The 18,138-nt window shown below is 37.6% G+C and overlaps 5 protein-coding genes across 5 annotated transcripts; 2 read left to right on the top strand and 3 right to left on the bottom strand.

Annotated features, from left to right (window-relative positions):
• Positions 1–77: 77 nt before the first annotated feature.
• LOC111595780 (membrane magnesium transporter 1) lies at positions 78–781 on the top strand. The gene is made up of 3 exons (XM_023309664.2): positions 78–305; positions 373–425; positions 480–781. The coding sequence occupies exons 1-3, from the start codon at positions 224–226 to the stop codon at positions 696–698; spliced, it is 354 nt and encodes a 117-aa protein (XP_023165432.1). The 5' UTR covers positions 78–223; the 3' UTR covers positions 699–781.
• A 58-nt stretch (positions 782–839) lies between these two features.
• LOC111595777 lies at positions 840–5,837 on the bottom strand. Its single transcript, XM_023309661.2, has 4 exons — positions 5,779–5,837; positions 2,771–2,983; positions 2,571–2,714; positions 840–2,372 (listed from the first exon to the last, which is right to left on the bottom strand). Exons 2-4 carry the CDS (start codon positions 2,826–2,828, stop codon positions 859–861), a joined length of 1,716 nt encoding a protein of 571 aa, XP_023165429.2. The 5' UTR covers positions 2,829–2,983; positions 5,779–5,837; the 3' UTR covers positions 840–858.
• LOC111595778 (protein TsetseEP) lies at positions 4,358–6,401 on the top strand. The gene is made up of 2 exons (XM_023309662.2): positions 4,358–5,325; positions 6,143–6,401. The coding sequence occupies exons 1-2, from the start codon at positions 4,491–4,493 to the stop codon at positions 6,340–6,342; spliced, it is 1,035 nt and encodes a 344-aa protein (XP_023165430.2). The 5' UTR covers positions 4,358–4,490; the 3' UTR covers positions 6,343–6,401.
• Positions 6,402–6,769: 368 nt separating this feature from the next.
• On the bottom strand, positions 6,770–9,976 carry LOC111595767 (keratin-associated protein 5-4). Its single transcript, XM_023309649.2, has 4 exons — positions 9,771–9,976; positions 9,627–9,695; positions 7,758–8,690; positions 6,770–7,139 (listed from the first exon to the last, which is right to left on the bottom strand). The coding sequence occupies exons 1-4, from the start codon at positions 9,844–9,846 to the stop codon at positions 6,943–6,945; spliced, it is 1,275 nt and encodes a 424-aa protein (XP_023165417.2). The 5' UTR covers positions 9,847–9,976; the 3' UTR covers positions 6,770–6,942.
• Positions 9,977–12,476: 2,500 nt separating this feature from the next.
• Positions 12,477–15,419, bottom strand: LOC111595782 (dentin sialophosphoprotein). The gene is made up of 3 exons (XM_023309666.2): positions 15,280–15,419; positions 13,256–14,080; positions 12,477–12,694 (listed from the first exon to the last, which is right to left on the bottom strand). The coding sequence occupies exons 1-3, from the start codon at positions 15,335–15,337 to the stop codon at positions 12,492–12,494; spliced, it is 1,086 nt and encodes a 361-aa protein (XP_023165434.2). The 5' UTR covers positions 15,338–15,419; the 3' UTR covers positions 12,477–12,491.
• Between the last annotated feature and the right edge of the window lie 2,719 nt (positions 15,420–18,138).

The raw sequence follows: 18,138 nt of genomic DNA, 5'->3' as shown, positions 1-18,138 counted from the left end.
AGTATTCTATTGTGAATGTTATTGCTATGTTATTAGACAGATATGGCAAGGCCAGCAACGTTAACAGCTGAATAGTAATCAGCTGTTTCTTCTCGCAGAGAAAGAAAACATTGACGTGTAGCTGGCAAATTACATTTTAACTAATTTTAATTTCAATTACAGAAAATTTTCACAAATCACTTGAACACAATTGTAAATTTAATAAATAAAACAAGTTATAAAAATGGGCAGTAAACTCTTTAACAAAATACTGCTAATTGCTGGCTTTGCTAGCTTAGCGCATGCCGCTTTTTCTGCCGCACACCGTAAGTGAAAAAGCATGTCAACCTTTGCTCGAATTGAAAATTAAACTTCAATTTTGGCTTTTAACAGATCGGACCTATTTGCGACTCACGGAACAGGAGTGGACCAGTCTGCCTCTAGATGTGAGTAAAGAAACCGTTTGTTTTCTTCCTTGACCTATATTTATGTTATTGTAGATCATACTGCAAACGGTGATCAGTTTGGTGGTTGTTGTCTATAATATTATCCAAATCGTGGGCAACTTCAAGGAGATTCGCGCCACTGTGGACATGCAGCAGAGGACTTGGGATACTCTTGGCAACTTTCCATCCTTCTACACATTCAATCATCGCGGTCGCGCTTTGAGTCCCGGCTATAAGCCGCCCCGGCTAAACGATCCCGATGCACAACAATAGTTGTATTAACTAAATATTCATGAATAGCCGGTTTAAATGTCTAGATTAATGCCATTTTTTCATAAATTATGCTAAACCAACTTAAAATGTTTATTTTAGTTATAGCTCGCTTGACTGACGACGCAGATCCCAGAGCTGGCGAGTGTCCCAACTGTTTCAGCTATTTCGCCGGTTCCACCAGTTGCGAATCTTTCTGCTGCAGCACCTGCTGTTGCTGCTCAGACTGTCCCAGTTGTATCGCGTTCTTCAGTGCTTCAAGCAGTTTTGCCTGTTGCTTCAGCTGACTTAGAAGAGCCAACTGTTCCGGTTCCACTTGTTCCAACTGAAGCGCTCCACGTAGCTGTTGCCCGGGCGTTGCATTGCAGCCATGACTTTGGCACAGACGACAGCCCGTCTGTCCGCCGGCGCGCAGCATGCACTCGTAGTAGAGTTGTCCATTGGAGCGACAGCCGCGCACCACCTGCTCAATTTGCGCATCGTAGTATTCCAGACAGGCAGCTGTTTGATCAGCCGGCTCATTGGCTAGAAGTCCACAGGGCACTGCATGTTGCCCACTCTGCACTTGATCACAATTGCTGCACTGATGACACCACAGACGCTGCTCCGGATAGGGACCTTTGTTGCAGAAGCTGCCCTCGCAGCTGCGACAGCTGGCAACAGTTGCGCTGTTGCAATTAAAATCTGTGCGTTGACAGCCACGCTCTGTGGTGCCATTGACATAGTTGACCACCAGGCAAGGTGCTGCAGGCACTGCGCACTGCTCGATATCAATGCCACCCGGTTTCTCCCAGTTGGCACAGCCAGCGGCATTGTCACTGCTGCATCGATAGCAGCGCGTAAAGTCGACCGAATTGCAGGCCTGCTGATCGCTGTTCTCATCACATTCATAGCAGTTGAGGATTTCTGAATCGGTAGGCGGTGCACCACAGCCGCGTTTCAGCTGCCAATCAGCGTACTCGCACGTAAAGCAAGATGATGCTTCGGCAGAGCCGCAAACGTGACTTGTCAAAGCTGTTGCATTGCTGCGACATGTTTCCTTCTCCAACGAGTTGCAGGTCAGGCAACGCTGCTGTGGCAAACAGCCAGCATTGCAATTGTCTGCGCTAGCACAGGTCTCCAGCTGCGCTCGATGTGACTCTAATTCCTCCGGCAACTCGGCGGAACAACCACGCACCACTCGACCCAGCTGTCTATATGTGTAGCAGTATTGCTCCTGCTCCTGGCCAAGCAGCAGTTGCTGTTCGCACTGCTCGAACTGGCTGACATTGCATCGACTGCCTAGCTGAAAGAGATCCATTTTGCAGCCGCGTGCCTTGAGTGAGTCACAGCTGGCACAGCTCAGCGTCCAGGCGCCCAGTGCATCATTGCAGCCATTAATCTCGCACAGTTGCGCTGTGGCAGCTGCCGTGTGATTCGTATCGGAGCTGCAGCCACGATAGCCCATTGTCGAGCTTACAATTTCCGTATAGCACTGATCCTCTTCGCGATGATAAAGACAGGGATGTGGCTTACCAGCAGGTGCAGCCACACAGCTCTCGCCTGCACAGTGATGACACTTGAGTCGTCCAGGTGGATAGACGCCCGCATTGCAAAGGTTGCTGGAACACCTCTTTGAATAGCTGGCCTCAGTGGTGGGCGTCTCTGCACCACAGCCACGATACGTTATCGAATCCACTGCAAAAGGCAAGAACTAAGTGAGTTGAGACACTTTTATTCATTCATATATGTATTGTATAAAGTCTTCTTACAGTCCTGACTATACCCCCACTGGAGGCATGACAAATCAAGGACAAAGGATCCGCTAGTCTTAGGCTCTTCTATAGTCTGACCAACTCTGGGAGCTGTCCTCATAATTGCCTGTACTCTACCTACCTATGGACATGGCACAGGTCAACTCCGTGGCGCACTCCTTGTAGGGCAACACACCCACCTCGCCTAGGGTCTGGGCGCATTCGGGCAGAGCGATAGAATCGCAGTGATAGCACACAATAGCTTTAGCGGGCTGCAGAACGAGGCCTATGAAATATTTATGATTAACGCATTATTGGAAAAGCATTAGCTGCAGCACTTACAGCACAGCCACAGCCCGAGCAGGTGGATCAGCTGGTGGTTAAAAGATGGTTTGCTCATTACGATATGCACTGCACCTGCACCTGCACTTGGCCAAATTGCTTCTGTACAATTGACAATTGAGATCCGTTTTATGGCTTATCATTGGGCAACAGAACAAAGGCCATTATCAGCCTGATACAGAGATAAGGATAAGCCCTATTTATGGCCAAGAGCTTGAAAACAAAGGCAATCCATATTGTAGGCATCTAGTATATATATAAGCTATAAATAAATTAAAGTCTGCTTAGACTATATATAATTAAAATTGGTTAAGAATTGCAAATATTTTAATGTAATGCAAAGCATAAATTGAAAGTTAAGTTTCCAAATCTTTAGGCTTGGACTTTATTCTAAATGTATTATATATCAGCAACTGCATAATGCTCGTTCGCGGCACAAAAACATTTTTTTGCATATCTGAAGAGAGTTTCTAGCGCTATATTAGAATTTTACCACGCCTGCTCCATGCCTATATATTTATCATTTTGAATTGTCTCTAGCTGTATATATACCAAATTTAAGTCTTTAAGAGGTTGCAGGATAATACTAAAGCAATGCAAGTTCACAATTTCAAGTCTCTGGCTGCAAAACCAATATACTCTTTTCAAGCACATTAAGTCATGCCACATGCTAATCGGTTGAGCTTCGAAATAGTTACAACTGAGTCTTTAACTATTGTAATTTGTATAGCTTTTAGATTTCGACTAATTTTGATATTCATAAGAGACCGTAATGCATTACATATATAAATATATATGTATATATGTATAAATTCTTATCAACACACGCACAATCTTACGACTAATTTGAATTCATGAGAATCACAGAGGTGGGTAATAGCTAATAATATCCCCAAAGTTTTTTTTATTGTTGCTGTGAACAATTGGTTTCCTTGAGGTATACGTAAGCATGAGTTTTAATTAAGTTCCTGAGAATCGCATAGTAGAGCTATATTTAAAATTAACGCAAATAGCATAAATAAGTTTGATGAAGCAAGTTTTAATTTAATTAAATTTTGCAATTAAAATGATATATACATATATATATATATATATATATATAAATATGTATATATATAAAGAGTTTAGTTTCCAAGCTGGTAATACCATTTCAATTAATGGCAAAGTCTGAGGCAATTTTATTGTTAAAATATATTATATATAGTCTTGGGTTGGACTTGCATATTGACCTTGCGATTCGAGACAGATGTCATAGGTCAAATGCAAAATAGACATATCATTTGGACATGTTTGGATACCATGTTATTGTGGAACGCAGGTTCTCAGCTCTGCCCAAAGTTCACATGATCAATTATTCAGGAAGAAACGGAGCGATTAAATGGGAATGGGATGATTTGGCTGGGTAGGTCGAGTGGTCGCTGTTTAGTTAAATGGGTCGACTGTCATATATCGATTTAATTTAGAGTCGGATAATTGCGTGACTATCAGCGACATATGGCCAGCAATTTAATGGCCTTGCTTCAGTTGCGAGCGCGTCGGCAACGGGACTGGAACAGACGGACATACGGCAATCGCAACCAATTTGTGGACCCAATACGGCCATTGGGCTATTTGCAGAGCACTTCGTGCATCCCCAGCAAAATAACAAACAACATTTCATTCTGATAAGCCTAAGAGTTGAAGAGTCTGAATACACATTTGATCATAATCCAAATTGGCGATGAATGTGAAGCTTCTGTGTTGGATGCTTCTGCTGCTGCTGCGCGGCAGTCTGGCGCAGGAGCAGGATGAGGAGGAAGTGCAGCAGGATATGGATATGAATATGGTTACAAAGTTGCAAATTATGCCCACAGCAGAAGTGGAGACAGGGGCGGATACGACAAAGGAAGACAAGTCAAAGGAACAGCTACAAAATGATCCAGATCCTGAATCAGAACCAGAGCCGGAGAAGGAAGCAGAGATGAAATCCATGGAGCAGCAGGAAAACAAGGATCAACCTGAGCCAGCATCAGTAACGGACAAACCAGCGGAAGGACACGAAACTGAAGCGGAAACGCAACCCGATGCACTTAAGCCAATGGATCACGCATCAAAAGAAGAACCCGAAACTGAAGCTGAAGCTGCAGCTGAGCCGGAAAATGAGCCACAGTCGGACAAGCCATTCGAAGAGGAAACTGAAATCGATGCGGCACCGGAGCCGGCAACCGACACGGGCAAGCCAAAGGAGTCGCAGGAAACTGAAAATGAAGTCGAACCGCAAACGGAAACGGAAACGGAAACGGAAGCGAACAAGCCAATGGAGCATGATTATGAGGATGAAGGAGCAGCCTTAGCAAATCCACCAACGCCGGAGCTACCAGTTGCACCAACAGCCATGAGCGCCGCACCAGCACCCACTGCGCCAGTGAAACAGGTGAACATCCCATTCGCCGTGCTGCCAAACACCTGCTACACCTGCTCCAGCTATCGAAACGGAAGCTGTTTGAGACAGCCCAGCGAGCGACTGAATTGCCCGCTCACTAAGAAACGCGTCGGCTGCTATACGCTGTACAAACGTTAGTAAATATTTAACAGTTATTATTGTTATTAATTATTTACTAAGCTTTTGACCGATTCGAAACTTTGCCTTTAACTTGAATCAATTTTACTCATTCATGTAGTGGGAAGAGACTTTCTATTAGGCATATGTATGGATTGCTATGCTCAGTTGTTCAGTGTATAAATAGATAAAGGATATATTGACTCATATCAATGCCATGACAAGTCGGGTAAAACTAGCTTTCAGAGCTAGAAGCCTATCAATTAGCAATTGAATTGATAAATATGATAATATAGCCATATTAATTGCTTTCAGCTGAGCCGATAAAGTCATGTCCTTCTGTGTCTAAATGCTTATTTCTGTATACCATATGTACGAACCTATCATTCATTTGAGTGCCCATAAATCTATTGATTTTAAATATTTGGAATGACACAGACTTTGAAGATTTCGAATGCTGGATACTTACCTAGTCTTTTGAAAAGAGAGAGTTCTTAAAAAATTATAGATTTGCTCTCTAACTAAAAGATACGAATTGAGACCACTTTTGAGCTCTGAAAGTTTGATTGACAAAGTTCAGGGCATTAGCTAGTCGTGCACTGCCTACTAAGCACTCTCAGTTGTAAGTTCCTTACCTTTAATTGCACAGGGCTTCCTCGTATGAATGCTTCAGTGTAAAGACGTGTGTGTATGAACCAATTAGAGTATTCGTTATTCGCAGTGGGATTATTAAATTATTCATGAAATATTTTAATGCTTTATGTATTGCACGAGTAGCTAAAATTATGAGAAATTTATTAAATTATATATACAATTTCCACGCTCTCCGCCAGGTGATACGCAGCTAATAATGCGCGGCTGCACAGCGGATCTCGCGGAGGAGGGCGACAAATATTGCCGCAAGGAAACGAAACTCTGCCAGTTGTGCGTTGGTTCGCTCTGCAATAGCGACCTGGCAGAGACCGCGGGTGCAGCTCAGCTGCTGGCCAGCTTAGCTATCGTGAGTCTATGTGTAACACTTGTATTGGCCTAAGACACAGATACCCAGCACTCTAACGATGCAGCTAATGGAGTCACTTTGCGTATGTATAGGCAGGCAATGTATGTGAAGAAGGTTTTTTATCAATATCTAAATTCAATAGAAAAAATTCCTAATTATTTTTTAAACTATACACAATTTGAAGCTTTATCAATTTGTCGCTATATATATATACAGGCATTCAGTATCAGTATCTGTATAACAATGATTGATAACAGCAAGTTTGCTATCAACAGTCTAATAAATTATGTTTAATAACTGAAATGAATTGAAATAAAAAAAGAAACAATTTTTTACTTGCAAAAATATTAAGCTCATAATTAAATATATAAAGTTGTATTTTTTCAATTTGATTATTAGAATAATTAATTTATTAATTTCCAAATAAAAATTATCTTTCTAACGTCTATAGATATTAATCAAAATCAAGCGTTTCTTTTGCTAATGTCTGTGTGTAATGATTCATGAATGACTCATTTGTTTCACTGCACGCACCGATATCATATATATATATATATGTGTGTGTATATACTTTTTTGTCATAGATAGTAGATAGTATTGTTAGCTATAATTGGCTTGTACGCTACAATCTTGTTAGAAGTAGTGTCGCACAATGGAGATCAGCGCGAATAGACCCAGACCCATCTGCTGCAGTGTGGCGGCTCCATTGTATACTAGCCGGTTGCAACCCAAGCCAGTGCATGTCTGACAACGTGTGTCGGCCTCCGCTGTGCACTGATATTGCATCAGAGCACTCGCCTCGCTAAGGCAACCACGAACCACGACGCCATCTATAAAGATAAAATTCACTTGGATTAGCAATCTATAGGCAATTTGCTTCGGGAACCACAATTGGTCTAATTGGAATGTAAATATATTTCAATATGAAATGAAATATGGAAATTTGTGTTTTAGATTAGTGAAATTTGGAATTATTTTTGCACTAAAATAATCATCTTACAATTACATATTTAAATTAATGTGCCTAGGCTCAGAGTTTAGCTATATCTAAATGTCTGTCTGTGTCGTTTTCCAGTATCTCTAAGATACTCTCAGTATCTTTCTGCCCGAGTATATCTATATCTAAAAGTATCTCACTATAGTGCTGTTATAATATATAAATATATCTCTCTGACTGTATCTGATGTATATATTATGTAAATCTGATTGCATCTCAGCGTGAATCTGCAAAAGTATCTCTTAAGTTATTACTTAAGAAGTATCTCAATATTTTGCGATATGAATATCTATAATTACATCTCTGATTTCTGCATCCGAAAGTATCTCTGTGTGGCTATGAAAGTATTTCTTAATGAACATGTGAATTTACAAGTACTTCTAGTTCTTTAAATGATCTTAGAGTATCTTTAACTGTATCTCTATATCTATATATTGCTAAATGCACTCACCCCACTCTCCGCTAAAGCATTTCATCGCTTGGGGGCCAGTCAGACTGGAGGCTGGGCAATTTTCGGGCTGAACCTTTGCTTGGCGACAAGGCGCATAGTAGTCGCTGCGACAGATCAAGCATTGGAATGTGGCAATATTCACGTTGCAGTTGTCGCCCGTGCATGCATTGCAATTCTGGGTCGTCTCGCATCCATCAGCTAGCTCATTGGTGCAGCCACGTCCCACCGAACCATTGTTAAATAATTGAGTATAGCAACTGTTCTCGTTCTGAGTATAGACGGCAGGTGCACATGCGCTTTCCTTGCCCGCCTCCTGCTGCAACAGGCACTTGTCGGCGTCGTTGCACTTGTAACAGCTACCCAGGACTCGTGAATAGGGTCTGTTGTTGCAGCCGTTTTCGTTGTCGCAGAACAAGCAGTTGGGATCGGTTGAGCTGGCTGAACATTTGTTGTCGGCCGTCGAATCCGTTTGGCAGCCACGCTGCATAGTCGTCGCACTGGTGCCGATCGTGTAGCACTTCTGACCTGTCGCCTGATAGATGTCGCAGCCCAGCAGCATGCTGGCATTGTCTGGAGTGCCGCAGGTATCGCCGTTGCACTGGTAGCACAAGCGACGATTCTCCGGAAAGATGCCCACATTGCAGTTATCCGTAGTGCAGGACTTGCAATTGGGATCATTCGCCGCACACGCACCACGACAGCCACGCGACACTGTACCATTTGCCGCCACCACAATCGCGCACTGATCTGTGGCCGTCAAGCATAAGGTATTGAATGCGTCCGCCGATCCATTAGTCCTGCCACAATCCGGCTGGGAGCCAAAGCACTGCTTGCACATCCGTGCTTCATTGCAGTTGTCCGTTTTGCACGTCAGGCAGGTGGGCGCCACACAGGTGGTGTCCGTTACACAGCCACGCGTCACATTTCCAGCTACTATAAAAACGAAACAAGAGTTGAGTTAAGGTGACTATGAGAAACTGGGTACGAGCACAGCTCATAGCTGAACATACTGGAACGACAGAGATCTTAAATCTCTATTTAGTGATCTTTTTGGAAATGTGAAGAGCTAATCTGACATTTCGCTATTGATTGAGAAGATCAAAGACGATGTTATTAAAAATATTCTAAGGCATAAATCAATGAAAATTTACTGAAATTTTGGGAACACTAAAAGTCATAGGTCATAGGTCACATATCAAAGATAAGCACGATCTAACTAGTAGAAGATGCTACATTTAGTAAAATGCATGATCGATTTTGATCGATTTCAATTGATTTGTTATCGATAGGTTGCATATGCTGCAAATTGTAGCTAGTGCTGTCTTTGATTGAAATACTTTAGAAAGTTGAAGCAGCTTGCCTCGATCTCCGATCTACAGTTGCATCAAATTATTACGAATATTAAAGAAAATATATATTTTCAATAGTTTTCTTCATATAGCAGGACAACATAGTTAAGAATGATATATTTCCATTAAGTATTTGAAGCACACTTACAACGCTTTGCTAAAAATATAAATAAATTCACATTAAAGACGACATTTTTTAGGTCATTTTTTCGCAGTGTTTTCTCGCAGTGTAGTCTCTCTAATGCACTCTAGTCTAGCGCCTTAATTACCAATAATGATTGAACAATGGCTATGTAGTTAAAGAGGCACATATATGTTATATATAAAAACACATTTCTTATCGTCACTTGAATAACATGTCCAGCTGGCTCCAGATAAGTGCTTTCAGTGAACTTAGTCTAATAAAGAACTTTGCTAAGCTAACCATAAACTTATCTATAACCACATGTAGTTGTATGTGTGTTTACATACGTAAAGCCCACTTGTGGGTGAATCATAGTTCCCAGTGAGTGTATCTTACCTGTTTTCACGAAGCATTCGGTTACACCTTCTGCGCAGGTTACTTGCCCATTCGTACCCGCGTTACAAGCTGTAGGAGTTAATATATACATTTAATATTGATCTTTGATGTGATACATGGCTATATATCTATATAGTGACTTACTCAGTGCTGTAACGCTTTTATATTGGCTGATTGCGATAAGCGCAGCTATCAAAATGCTTAATTTGGGGCTTTGCATTTTGCAATTGGTTTTGTTCTTCTCTTTTGTGGGAGTTTTTTGGTTTTGTTCTGGGCTCTATATATAAACCTTTTGCCACGACTATTGCTTGTTAACTGGCATTCTTTTGCCACAGGTAGCCACTGGCCGTTGCCTGTGGCTCAATCCATTCCGATTCCAATTCCAATTCCAATTCTGTTTCAAAGCACTCCCAACTTGCTGTTATCTACTTTGGTGCCAATTCTTTTGCTGATAACGGCAAATGGGGCGCGATAACATATACTAATATTATATATACATATCTATATATATATATACATGCTAAGTACCAATATATGCAGTTTGTGCTTTATTTCACAAAACTACGTAAACGCACCCGAAGCTCTGAAGCTTTTACGTTTTACCTGGGTTCGAGTGCGAGCTAAAACTTTTTTACTTGTGCTTATTTCTGGCTTTGGAATTGGAGCTTTTTGAGGATCACAGAGCTTTAAGCGTTTAATATAAAAAAACTATTAGGGACTCAAAGAAAGCTATGCAGTTTGGTTAAATAACTTCAATTATTAATTTATTATTTAAATTAATAATTTATAATTTTAATTGTGCTTCTTTTACGAATTATTTATAATTAAAATAAAAAAAGATACAATTTATATTATACAAATACAATAAAAGGAAGCAGAAATAAATATTTAAAATTTTCCCTTTAAAAAAGTTATAATTTAATAATTAATTTTCAGAAATTAATGCTTCATAAAAATTATAAAAATAAAATAATTTCGTTTATAATAAAATACATAAAATTATATAAAATTATTTTATATATTACATTTTATATAATAAAAATTGCTAATAAGTATTTCTGATATAATAAAAAATGTGTTCAAAAATTATTCATAAATTATAAATATATAAAGTAATAATTAAAAAAAAACATGAAATATATGAATATTTAAGGTAAAATGTTTAATAATAAAATTTAAAATAAAAAGAGCTATAAGTTGGACCAAAAGTGAAATCAATTAAAAACAATGAGCAAAATTAAACAAATATATATAAACACAAATAATAATATAAACACAATAAATTTCCAAACCAAAATTAAACAAAATTATTGGTAAGATTCAACATATAAATTTATTTTAATTACTAACAAAATACTATATATTATATATAACAAGTTATATATATAAATATATATATATAGAGTATGAATTTATAGTGTGTAGTAAATTGAAATTGTAATCCAGTCCGACAAATTGGCAAATCTTAAATTTATTGATTTTTTGTTCTGCGAAGCATGCTCGTAAAATTTATGGTATAGATTGTAACGTTAATTCGCCAATTATTGAAAACTAGACTATAGATTTATTTGATAGCCTAATAGACGTCATAAAAATCAAGACTGCACCTTGAATAGGCCAATAGAAATGTGGGAAATGTCATTGTTTGACTTACGATAAGGACTGCATTGAAATGTACCGACCTATATAGACGCATATATCTGCCTACATATCATAATATATATAAATATATATTTATATATGACGCAGTTGCCATATAGATAGACATGCTGCAAATATGATCGTATTTGTGCAGAAATTGTCTACCCACTTTATAATCCCGACAATTGCGAAACGATGACATTGATTAGATAAAGTTTCGTAGAATCGCACCTTTTGAAGAGATCTTATTATATGCTAGTCATAAATTTAACACTTATTTATTTACTAAATGTCTTGTGACTATTTTGCACGTTGGCTAATTTTGATTGCTGATGTACGTATAAACCCTAGATTAAGTGTATAACTATAAAATATTTTTAGGTGCCTTTTTATATAAATAAATACTAAAAATTAGGTGGAAGTTTCCTTGAATACATGAAAATTGCTAAGATGGTCATTTCATGAAAACTATCTAGTTGTGCAGTACATCAAAATATGTATGCATGAGAATCGCAGAGAAGGACACTCCATTGCAGTACGTTGACTGGAATTCTAAATGAAAATTATCTATTGCATAAATATACAAGTTATGATTAATTAAAAAGAGTCGCCTAGTAGGGCAATACTATTAAATAGCCCATCTTAAAGGATGAATCGAGTTTTAATATCATTTTACAGAGAGATAATGCAAAACTTTTAAGGCGGACAACACATGTCTGTATATATCGTAAGTATCTGTAATCAGTATTTTTATCGCTCATAATTAAATTCCATAAATGAGTAGAACAATTAGATTTTAATTATTTAACAGATTGCTTTCAATCGTTTCCATAGTTTTTAATGGATCACTAAATAATGATAGGGGGTATATATGTGAAACATAGATAAAGAAATATCTGAAGTAATTCAGTCACCTGAACAAAACATCTCAAGCAATATATTGCCCATCATAAAAGAAAATAAAAATTTATTGATTTTGTTCATTTTCTTTATCAGACAAAATTCTATAATTTTAAGACTGCAACAAAATCAAAAAAAAAGTCATACAAAATTCCCTTGATATGGTTTATTTCTTTTTTATGTTTTATCATATACCATTTTATAATTTCATCTTGAAGTACAAATACAAATCACTTAGCGCAAATAAGCATATTTATATATAACATAGATATACAATAATATATATATATATATATTTATATATATATATAATTAACATAAGCCCTAGAAGAGGCTCTTCAGCCCTATGCCCAGCAGCAGCAGCAGCGCTGCCAAGGACATTCGCAGACTGGCGCTGCCATTGCAATGATCCGTCTGGCAAACATCGCACATATCTCCAACTGAATTCTCCGGCAAGTCGACCTGCTGACGCACCGCCTGGCAGGCAGACAGGCCCTCTGGTATGCGCACGCAGCCGCGTTCAATAACTGTTCGAATTAGAGAGAAACAGGATTAGCTCGAATTTAAGACTCTGTTTAGATACCCTTTCTCAGCAGTCTAGAATTGCTGCACTCTCCATATATATCTCTGATATATATATCTCCTATATATATATTTCGATACATAACTCAGAATGAAAAATCATTCGAATAACTATTTCTGATAAAAATATTAAAATGTTAAAATATACTTAAAAAATCTATAACTGTATTATTGTATTTTAATTCTGCTAAGAAGTTAATTTATATTAACTATTTCTGAAAAAATGTTAAAATATCCTTCAAAAATCTATAATTGTATAATTGTATTTTAATACTGCTGCTGAATAACAGTATTTTACGAGAATGTCTTTGAAAGATCGAAAAATATAAACAAATATTTCGTAACCTAAAAGTTTGACTGTTACTGGCTTCGCGGCTTTAGAGCCGTGTAATCTTTCTTGAAGATCGACTTATCAAGAATTACTTTTATATTCTAAAAATGAATTTATAGGGTATTTGACAGTCGCTCACAATTGTTAAAATTTGATAGATTTCAGCTCCACTTACCGCCTTCTTTTATGATGCTGTAGCAGGCGGACGTACGATATTGGACGGCTCGACCGCATGGCTCAAGGGAGCGATAGTTGCGAATCAGTTGATCGGCTGCCCGGGCGGCCAATGAGCGACGTGCACGACCGGAGCGTGCGCCCGCAGCCAAAGCCACTTCATCTACTTTTGGCGCACTCGTCGTCTCTGGATCTGTGGATTCGGGATTTGTGGTTGCATCCGTCGATTCTGTTTTATCCGATGAACCAGTGGATTCTGATGTGTCGGCCGTTGTAGAGGAGTCACTGGTTTCAGCTGTAATTGTAGATGACGCCGCAGTCTCTGTTGTTGAGAATACGGTGGAGTCAGTGGTATCTGAGGATGGGGATGATTCTGTATCCGTGATTGGCGTCGAGTTTTCTGTGGACTCTGAAGTGATTTCCGTCGACTCGCTTGGCTTCGTTGTGTCGCTTGAAGGCGGGCTGTCTGTTGTGTCGCTTGAAGACGGACTCTCCGTTGTGTCGCTTGAAGACGGACTCTCCGTTGTGTCACTTGAAGACGGGCTCTCCGTTGTGTCGCTTGAAGACGAACTCTCCGTTGTGTCGCTGGAAGAAGGTTTCTCCGTTGTGTCGCTGGAAGAAGGGTTCTCCGTTGTGTCGCTTGAAGACGAGTTATCCGTTGTGCTTTCGGAGCTCGAGGGCGAAGACTCTGACGTTGAGGTATCCGTGGAACCTTGCGTTGTTGTTGTTGGTTCGGGAATATCATCCAAATTGCAACTAACTACCGGAACGTTATCCAGATCAGCGCAATCCGATCCAATGCATTCGTAGCACTCGAGTGCATTTGCTAAAAAAAATAAAAATAAAAAAAGATAATAAAGAAGAGTAAAAGTACACAAAGAAGTGCTTTATATAAATAAAATAAAAATTGTGTCATAAATAACCCTGATTGATAAATTGTATGGTATGTAATGGAAGTCTACGATAACGTTATAAGAGATTTCACTCCAAGAGTATCAGAGAAAATAGACTACACTTAAAAAAAACACGTTCAGTGAAAAGTTCAAATATATTTAATTAACTACAAATATGTTAAATTCAAATGAAAAGAGTTTTTCATTCGTATACAGAATACCTGTATGCATGTACAGATATGTAGTATATATAAATAAATGTGAATATAGTCGCGATCTGTTCTGACCCCCCTGTTCCATGAAAGTATGGCTTTACGCCATGCTTGAGCAGATAATCACGACATCGCAGGACACACAAAATTAAATTTTCATCTGCTTCAAAAATTGGAGGATTGCATAATATCTGATGGGGATTACTTTAAAGGCACAAAAGAAATATTTATAAAATAATAAAAAAATAATATATATTTCCAGCAATAAAATATAGGCAAATAAATTGTTTTTAAGAGTTTATGAAATATTTTCAGTTCAAAAATTTTAAACTTGGAAAAAATCCCCATTTTTTCGGGCAGTGTATTTGAACACTGTAAATACTTGGAAAGCTTGCAGCACATGATGTAATAAATATTATGTGAATAATCTTATTTGCTATCAGAAATGTACGCCAAAAGTTAGTAAAAAGCATGGCTTTTGATAGGGTATCCTGGTGCGATAATGCGTGCCACGGCATTCTTGCGGCATGCGTAACATCAAATGTGAACTAATTACAATAATGGGCATGGCCCTGGTCTGCTTCTTTGAATTGGGTGGAACATGCTGATAAGGCGTGTGCCCCGTGTTCAACTAGCGTAGTTCGTTCCCAAGAACAATATTACGAAATTATACCTAAGACATAAAGAAATGAAATCGATCGATCGGCATTGTTTTATTTTTTTTTTTAATTTCCATTTGTGATTGATTGAAATTGGGACTTTCATGTTTTTTTCCCCTTTCTTTTTAGCTAATATATCAATTATTATTTATAATTTATAATTTTCTTATATATTTTTTGAATATGCGTTTCACTGTTTGTCAACGAGTATTGATGATTGCATAAATCTTAATAATTGGACGCGTTTTGCGCGCTGCTCACCTGGCCAAATGGCAGCGCACACACACAAGGATAACAGTAGGAGGCCTACGGCACGCATTTCTAATCACGTTTTTCTCGTTTCACGTTTGAAGGATATGTGGCTTAAGGATCGTTTGGTTGCACTCGCGTTGCTCTCGCTTGGGGACAACAGCACGGCTCGACTCTCGAATGCAAACTACCAATTAAATATATTGTTAACATGGCTTTTTTTTATCACTTGGCACCGAGCTAGATACTAATGGGTTGGCAGCTCGGGTCGGGCCAATGGCACTGATAAGGCGACACAGTACAGCGCCCCGTTGGCTGCTTAGTATGCGGTTACAGTGAATACTCCACTAGCGACTTGCAGTGTGATAAGGTTTCCATTTCGCTTTTACTTTTCATTCTGAGCTGATCGGAATTGGTTCAGTTCCAGAAGTAAGAAAGGCAATGAACTAGAGCGCGAGAGAATCGAATTAAATGAAAGAAAAGCAACCGATTTTAAGTTCACGAACTGAAGTTAAACTGCGAATTTTAAATAGGAAAAAAAACAGATAGAAACTTAACTTTATGAATGGAACTAGAATTTAGAATGAGATAAATTGAATTAAATTCAAGGTCAAGAATGGAACTAAATTTTGGTTCTTGATCGTTCACGAATATAACTATAACTGCGAACTTTAAATTAAATTTTCAAATACGGAACTAAAAGTTAAAATCTTGAAAGGTAACTTAAGGAATGTACTTAAAGTTTACGAGTGTAACTAGAAAGAAGCGAAAAGTAAATAAGTTAAACGGGTGGAATTTTATAGGAAAATGAATTGAAGCTCAAAAGCGGAACTAAAGTTAAGAACCATAGAAATAAAGACAACTAATGAATGGAACTAGAACTTAGAACTTAGAGAGAAAACGAACGATTGAAAACCTTAGAGGGAAAGTTAAGCAATGAAGTTCGTAACGAAATGGGAAGGAAACAATTCTTTTGACTTCGCGAATATTATTATTCATCTGCAGCTATACACTCAAGTGTATGTTCACTGTGTTTTTACTGCTTTTGCTGTTGAGAGATATTTTCGATGTGTCGATAAGATCGGCTATAAATTTAATGATACGTCCCGCTGCTGTTACTGATGTGCTGGCGATACGTTTTATTGTTCTTTTTGTCGCTGCATTATCTGGAACGTACTTCCTCAGGATATACTCTGATTGCCCTAGACCCCAATCGAAAGAAATGTGCGCTGCGATAAGCTGTCACTTGAAATGGGCATTCCGATTGCCAAATGCTTTAGGCCAATGGACTTTATGGGGATAAACCGAAGACTTAAAAGCTTGCAATACCTCTTACGATGGGTCTATATCTAGACTCGTGTAACGGTAAACCACAAATATATTTTTTTTTATCGATTTCATTGCCAAAGCTTCTAAGCCGCAAATGTTATGAAAACTGATAAAAGTTTGTGTGGCTTTAGCTTAAAGACACATTGATAAAAATAATCAAGAAAATTTCGAACATTTCTCTATCTCTCTCTAGATATATACAAATCAATATATATATATATATATATATATGTATATATATTTATATATGTATATGTATGTTTTTAAATATAGTAGAACCTGTCGCCGGTGCAAGGTGAATATTTTCGCCAATAATTTTGCTGCCGGTGATTCATATATTTGGACAGCCGTTTAACAAATGGCCTTTGTCTGCACAAAGAATAGAAAAACAAAATAAAAACTCGCAAAATATTTTAATAGCTACAAGTTAAGAGAAAAGTACAATAAGTGGGTTAATAAAGATAAATATTGGCTCTAACGGAAGAATACATTTCCGTAAGTGGCAAAACAATAGCATCTACAGCGCAGTTAATTCAACTATAGACGCTTATCAACTATGCCATATAAACCTGTAATAGTATAGTTCCCTGATTCAGAGAAAAACCCCATTAAATGCAGTCGAAATGAATCATCGACAGTTATCTAAATTGTTTAAATTTAAAACAAATTACTTAAATGACGGGTAAATTTTGGTATTCTATCTTGGAAGAGGGGCATGCCTATGAAATATAGAATATATACAATGTATAAGAATATATATATATATATATACGAGGTCTGTTTAAAAACTTGTACAAGCTTTGGGTATTTTTAAAGTATTAATTTATTTATGAATATCTATTTTTTTTAATAATCCTCAAAGCGCTTTAAAATATAATTTTTATGTGTTATTGTTCAGATCCTACTTTTTCTGCTCAATTGCCTTATTTTCATGGTTCTCTTTAGTTTTGGATGAAGAAGCAAAAGTCACAGTCTTATATAAATACATATATTTAAAATTGAATATTAACGAGGACCTTCTTTTAGTTAGTAAACCTTTCTAGACCTCATTTGCAGCCAAATTATTTCTAAAGAATTATTAAATTAACTAAATTTAATGTATTTTAAATTTTTTAAATATTTTTTCTTTATTTAAAGAGAATAAAAAAAACATTTATTTTTTTGCAATTTTTGCAAATGAGCGCGTTATCTCAGGGCGAGCTTAAAGAAAACTCATAATTAATAAAAAAAAACTTTCACTCACCCTGAGCTGTTTATCATGGTCAGATATACATATATATATATATATATATATATATATATAGTTTTTTTTTTTTTTTTTTTTTTTCAGATAGAAATCATTATCAATGAATAACGTAAATAAGTATTTATGAAGGTCAACTTTTCGAGTAGGCAAACCCTCGCCCAGAGAGTCAAGTGAAGTATATTGGTTTATTAAGTCATGCAAAAAAAGCAAAGCTGTGTCCCTTCATTGATGAATCAGTTTCCATATGGAAAATTCTGGTAAATTCAGTCTGGGAAACTGACATATATCTAGGCTCA

The sequence above is a fragment of the Drosophila hydei genome, unplaced genomic scaffold (genome assembly GCF_003285905.1).
Source record: "Drosophila hydei strain 15085-1641.00,03,60 unplaced genomic scaffold, DhydRS2 tig00008114-arrow-pilon, whole genome shotgun sequence".
Classification (NCBI taxonomy): Eukaryota; Metazoa; Arthropoda; class Insecta; order Diptera; family Drosophilidae; genus Drosophila; species Drosophila hydei.
The sequence above is the reverse complement of the archived record's forward strand: the minus strand, read 5'-3'. Positions and strand labels throughout refer to the sequence as shown.

What these genes read in the sequence shown, in the direction of transcription:
- LOC111595780 (XM_023309664.2), top strand. Translation starts at nt 224, where the DNA reads ATGGGCAGTAAACTCTTTAACAAAATACTGCTAATTGCTGGCTTTGCT. An exon ending in CGCTTTTTCTGCCGCACACC is followed by an intron (nt 306 to 372) that starts GTAAGTGAAAAA and finishes GGCTTTTAACAG; the next exon opens with ATCGGACCTATTTGCGACTC. An exon ending in GGACCAGTCTGCCTCTAGAT is followed by an intron (nt 426 to 479) that starts GTGAGTAAAGAA and finishes ATGTTATTGTAG; the next exon opens with ATCATACTGCAAACGGTGAT.
- LOC111595782 (XM_023309666.2), bottom strand. Translation starts at nt 15,337, where the DNA reads ATGCGTGCCGTAGGCCTCCTACTGTTATCCTTGTGTGTGTGCGCTGCC. An exon ending in GTGCGCTGCCATTTGGCCAG is followed by an intron (nt 14,081 to 15,279) that starts GTGAGCAGCGCG and finishes TATTTTTTTTAG; the next exon opens with CAAATGCACTCGAGTGCTAC. An exon ending in CAGCATCATAAAAGAAGGCG is followed by an intron (nt 12,695 to 13,255) that starts GTAAGTGGAGCT and finishes TAATTCGAACAG; the next exon opens with TTATTGAACGCGGCTGCGTG.
- LOC111595767 (XM_023309649.2), bottom strand. Translation starts at nt 9,846, where the DNA reads ATGCAAAGCCCCAAATTAAGCATTTTGATAGCTGCGCTTATCGCAATC. An exon ending in CGAATGCTTCGTGAAAACAG is followed by an intron (nt 8,691 to 9,626) that starts GTAAGATACACT and finishes TCGTTTTTATAG; the next exon opens with TAGCTGGAAATGTGACGCGT. An exon ending in ATGCTTTAGCGGAGAGTGGG is followed by an intron (nt 7,140 to 7,757) that starts GTGAGTGCATTT and finishes TTATCTTTATAG; the next exon opens with ATGGCGTCGTGGTTCGTGGT.
- LOC111595777 (XM_023309661.2), bottom strand. Translation starts at nt 2,828, where the DNA reads ATGAGCAAACCATCTTTTAACCACCAGCTGATCCACCTGCTCGGGCTG. An exon ending in GCTCGGGCTGTGGCTGTGCT is followed by an intron (nt 2,715 to 2,770) that starts GTAAGTGCTGCA and finishes AATATTTCATAG; the next exon opens with GCCTCGTTCTGCAGCCCGCT. An exon ending in GACCTGTGCCATGTCCATAG is followed by an intron (nt 2,373 to 2,570) that starts GTAGGTAGAGTA and finishes TGCCTTTTGCAG; the next exon opens with TGGATTCGATAACGTATCGT.
- LOC111595778 (XM_023309662.2), top strand. Translation starts at nt 4,491, where the DNA reads ATGAATGTGAAGCTTCTGTGTTGGATGCTTCTGCTGCTGCTGCGCGGC. An exon ending in CTGCTATACGCTGTACAAAC is followed by an intron (nt 5,326 to 6,142) that starts GTTAGTAAATAT and finishes GCTCTCCGCCAG; the next exon opens with GTGATACGCAGCTAATAATG.